The sequence below is a fragment of the Rhea americana genome, unplaced genomic scaffold (assembly GCF_003343005.1).
Source record: "Rhea americana isolate MKP2758 unplaced genomic scaffold, rheAme1 scaffold_37, whole genome shotgun sequence".
Taxonomy (NCBI): domain Eukaryota; kingdom Metazoa; phylum Chordata; class Aves; order Rheiformes; family Rheidae; genus Rhea; species Rhea americana.
In genome coordinates, this window is record NW_028186501.1 from 6572608 (window position 1) to 6577103 (window position 4496).

The window sequence follows — 4496 nt, forward strand, 5'->3', positions numbered from 1 at the left end:
TTTTTTTTTTTTTTTTTTTGTCTTTTTTTACAGGAATTGTTATTGGTTGTATCTTTCAACATCAGAGTCTGTCTAATGTATGTTCCTTTAATGGGATTTAGTAATTTCATGGTGTACTACTGGCTGTCCAGGTAATGCACAGCACACTCAGAGTCCTACAACTGCTGTATGTAAACAGTTTAACTTCAGTGGGAAAAAATGAAAGTTTTTTATACTCATTACAATTTTCTCAGAAGTAAATAGTTAGCCAACAAGAAATGTTATCACTTCAGGGAGGCTGCTCAGAAACATCTGTTACTGCAAATTCAGTGGTGCTAGAAAAAAACTCAAAAAGCTCAAGTGCAAAGRAATGGAACAGAAAATCCTGAATGATGTGGAAGTGCTGTTACGTAAGATAAGACTTACAAGAGCCTGGGCAGATAAACGTGTTCAGGCTGTTTCCTTTGGGGGCTTTAGTAACTGCCACTGGGAAGTCCCCTGTCTTTTGTCAGACAGCAAAGCATTTGTTTGAATGCCAAGTTTGGATGGGATTGGAGATATGATCAGTGTGTTGGTGTGTTTATCTGCCTAGGTACCTAGAGAGTACCTGGTTTATTTGGGTCTCACAGATGAATCACATTCCAATGGAAATTGATTATGATAAGAATGAAGATTGGGTATCTACTCAGGTGAGAATATCCTTTCTTCTGGGAGCTATAGATCTGCTGTTCTGAATTATAGGACAAAGAAAATGTTGTTCTTCCTTGAGCTTTAAAGCTGTATTGGTGAGATTAGTTCTTGCTGGTCACTGAATGGGCATATATTTCGGTAGTAGTTGACACCTTTTAAACTTYTATTTGGAAAACAGGATACCATGATTAAAAAAAGAAATTCTATTTTGACATGTTTTCATAACTCTTTTCTTTTGAGTGATATTATGAATTCATATTGAAGGCATTCAGTCTTTTTTTTAGCTCAGCAAAGGAGAAGCAAATGAGGAATGGATACCTTGTTTTTTAGCTATACAGCTTTACAGGTTTACAGCAGATGAGATTAATGAGAAAAAATTTAATTCTGAGAAAAAAATGAGTATGTAAATACAGTTTACCTGCATCCACACAATCTACAGCATTATAATTCTGCAGAGTGTTTTCTAAGCTTTTTTCTTTGTAGTAAAGGAAAAAAACCCAACCTGGGACTCATATGACCAAATCTAGATATCTGTTTCTGAACACGTGCTACACTCATTGATGAGAAACAGGCATTTCTAAAGCATGATTCACTGTATCCTAAAATAGGCATCTAGAACAGGTCAGATGAATGGCAAGGTAAACATTTTTGTTTTTCTTTGTTGAATCTAAATGTAGTCTAAGGTGATGAGCTCAGTTGGAGATTTCAGATTAAAGATATCTAAAGTAGGTGACGTGAATCATCCTCAATGTGTGCACAAATCCTTGTTCTAAAGCACTTATGACAGTTGGAGGGATCCAAAAGAATGTTTTTTGTTAGACATCTTTTCTGAGAGATGTGAGAACAACCTCTCTCAAAAAACAAAAAAACCCAAAAAAAMCCCCAAACAAACAAAAAAAACCACCACAGCGAAATCTGTGTGTGTGCCAGCAAAGCAGCTGTTCTTCTTGAGCTAAGAACCGGCTAAATTAACACATATCCCAACAACTTAGATTTTAGTTTAATTCTTCAGGGCAATTGTGGCTATAATCACTGTCCCTAAGCTTCCTTTTCAGCTACAGAAAGGTGGGGATGAATTGCTGAAGTTCCAGGCTTCCAGAAAAATAAAAGCTAAATCATGTTATTTCTGTCTTCCTTTCCTCCCAGCTCCGTGCAACATGCAATGTGAACCAATCCAYGTTCAATGACTGGTTTACTGGGCACTTGAACTTCCAAATTGAGCACCAGTGAGTATGGTTATGGAGAGAAGAGTGGGAACAGTATGGGGTGCTTTTAAGTGAGAAAGGCCTGTTAGTCTCACAAGGGAAGAAATTCATTAGGAGAGCCTTTGGTCTCATTTGGAAACTATGGGGAGGGCAGGAACATATTCTGAACAGAGGCAACAATGGGTGGTGTAACCCATATCTTGCAACAGTTCCCTCTCATTCAATCATACAGCCTGTTCCCCACAATGCCTCGACACAACTACTGGAAAGCAGCTCCTCTGGTGAAAGCCCTATGTGATAAGCATGGCATTCAGTATAAAAGCAAGACTTTACTCACAGCCTTTGTGGACATTTTAAAGTGAGTATCACTAACAGTGTGTTTTTACACTGTAATGGCTTGCAAGGGAGGGACATGCACATAAGCAGCTGTTTCAAATCAACATCTATCTACAGATTAAATCTGGCATTTATTTAAATCATTTTAAAGGATTTTCTTGCACTCCTTCATGCTATGAAAAGGGAAACTATTATTTTTACATCTAAAACATTAAACATTTCTACCTCCCCTGAAGCTCAATATTGTTTCTCCGTAAGTAATTTTTTCACTCTGTTTTTGCAGATCCCTGAAGGATTCTGGGGAACACTGGCTTGAAGCCTATCTGCACGGATAGAAACTGGCAGCTCTTAAGAGGACTTCTTCACCAGAAGACATCTTCTGCAAAGGGTCAGCATGAACCACGAGAGTGTGTGCGCTCTCTGGAGAAGAAACTGGGGAAGTGGGCAAATTTCAGTAAGAATGGGGAGAAAGTGGACATCTATTTTTATTGCTTTCAAACTCAACATTTAGTGCCATGGAGCCATGATGAACTGGGAAAAATATCTCTTGTATTGGCCTGATCGAGGGCTGAAACTGGTCTAGATCTTACCCTATAGAAGAAAATTAAAAGGAAATTTTTAGTGTTTTTGGCTTAATAGATCAGTGAATATGGGATATGGCAAAGCAAGCTCCAGGAATTCGGAGTGCATTGGTGGGGTGGATTTTTAAGGAATAGTTTATAATAGCAAAAAAAAAAAAAGCTTGCAAAGAACAAGAAGGTCTTGGGTATGATGGCATCACTAATGGCCTTAAGTGTACCACTTACACTGCTTAACTTAGGTATTATAACTAGGACTGTTCATGGATTGAGCAGGGTGCCACATAACTAGATGCTAAATTTTACATTTATAACAGCTGGTTTGAATGCAGTCCAAAGAGTATGTATAGTATGTATTATTTATATCTATAAATATTTTTGAGTGGTGAGTGTACTGTCTGATTTATTTTCTCCTATAATACATAATACAATTTTGCTGATATTATGAATAGGAGGTCAGAACTCAGGGAGAGGTTTTATTTTGGGTAATCTTTAGCATATCAAAGGAAATACCTATGAAAATTGTTAAGCTATTACTATGCACTACTTAGTCATTTTTTTTATGAGTGAAAAAGAGCACATAAAATATATGAAATGCTGTTTCTGTGGGGAGACATAGTTCCAGATGTGTGTGATATACAATTTTGATGTAAAGTATATAAGTTAAGCAGTTCTTTAACATGACAGCTATAGGGTAGTACTTGTAAAAAAGTATCTTGTAAACCTGAACTCCATCTTCAATACAGTTTATCACTTACTGTCATATTTTTAAGAGCAAGCGCCTCTGTGAATGTATAAAAATATGAATGGGTGCATAGTAAGAGATATAGAGTATCTACTTCTTGAATTATTAATTTAATTAGACCAGCTGTGATGACACTGGGGAGCAGATCAAGATCGCAAGGGTATTAATGGCACTCTCGCTTTTATTGATTTTATATAAATTATTTTTTATCTAAGTACTGACCTCCCAGTGATTTCAAGGATATGTGGGTATGTACATCAGCTGTTAAGCAAATAAATACATTTGTGGATCTGTTCTTATATCCAGAAAACAAATGAAGTCATACCTAACTCTCTCTTCCCATCTAGACCTCTTTGGTCCTTGCAAACTTTTTCTCTATTTCTGCATCCCCTAGAACCAGCTCCTTTCCTGGAACCAGCTCTTAACAGACTTTGTACTTGTGCTTAGCTGCTTGGCCACAAGAAGTACCTAGCCCTCCTGCTGGTTGTCCTGCAGATTTTTCACTAGTAGAAGGCAGAATGCCCACCTGTAAGTCGAAGGCAAAGCTGCACTCCAAGAACACTGTATTTCTGCTCTTGCTTTGTGAGAGAGGCAAAAAAATGAAGAAGCTAGGAGGTGGTCTGTGCTAGAATATCTTCATTGAAAGTGCTTTAAAGCTTACAGGAAAAGTAAACTGGAAATGAGGCTATGTAGGAGATAAGCACTGATTAATAGACAGGAGAAGTAGAGCAGGATGCATGGAAGAACAGAGGAGGTGTATGGATATCAACTAATAACAGGAAAAAGAAGGCGATAACAGCTGAGCAGTGMTAACATGGCTAGAATGAAGACGCTAGAATACAAGAATAAAATAGAAATATAGGAATAGGAATAAAGCACTTCTTTATGACTCTTACATTGAAAGACAAATTTACCTGTTCTAGTAAGAATTTATGGCCTCTGATTAAACTTTCATATTTTTGC

The 4496-nt window shown here is 37.3% G+C and overlaps 1 protein-coding gene across 1 annotated transcript in view; it reads left to right on the top strand.

The window, feature by feature from the left end:
* Positions 1-2545, top strand: part of LOC146591578 (acyl-CoA (8-3)-desaturase-like) — a 10149-nt gene extending 7604 nt beyond the window's left edge. Inside the window, exons 8-12 of the mRNA XM_085312658.1 lie at positions 34-131; positions 572-668; positions 1816-1895; positions 2107-2232; positions 2494-2545. Coding sequence (XP_085168784.1) covers positions 34-131; positions 572-668; positions 1816-1895; positions 2107-2232; positions 2494-2545 — 453 coding nt within the window. The remainder of the gene's footprint in view (positions 1-33; positions 132-571; positions 669-1815; positions 1896-2106; positions 2233-2493) is intronic.
* The last annotated feature ends 1951 nt before the right edge of the window (positions 2546-4496 follow it).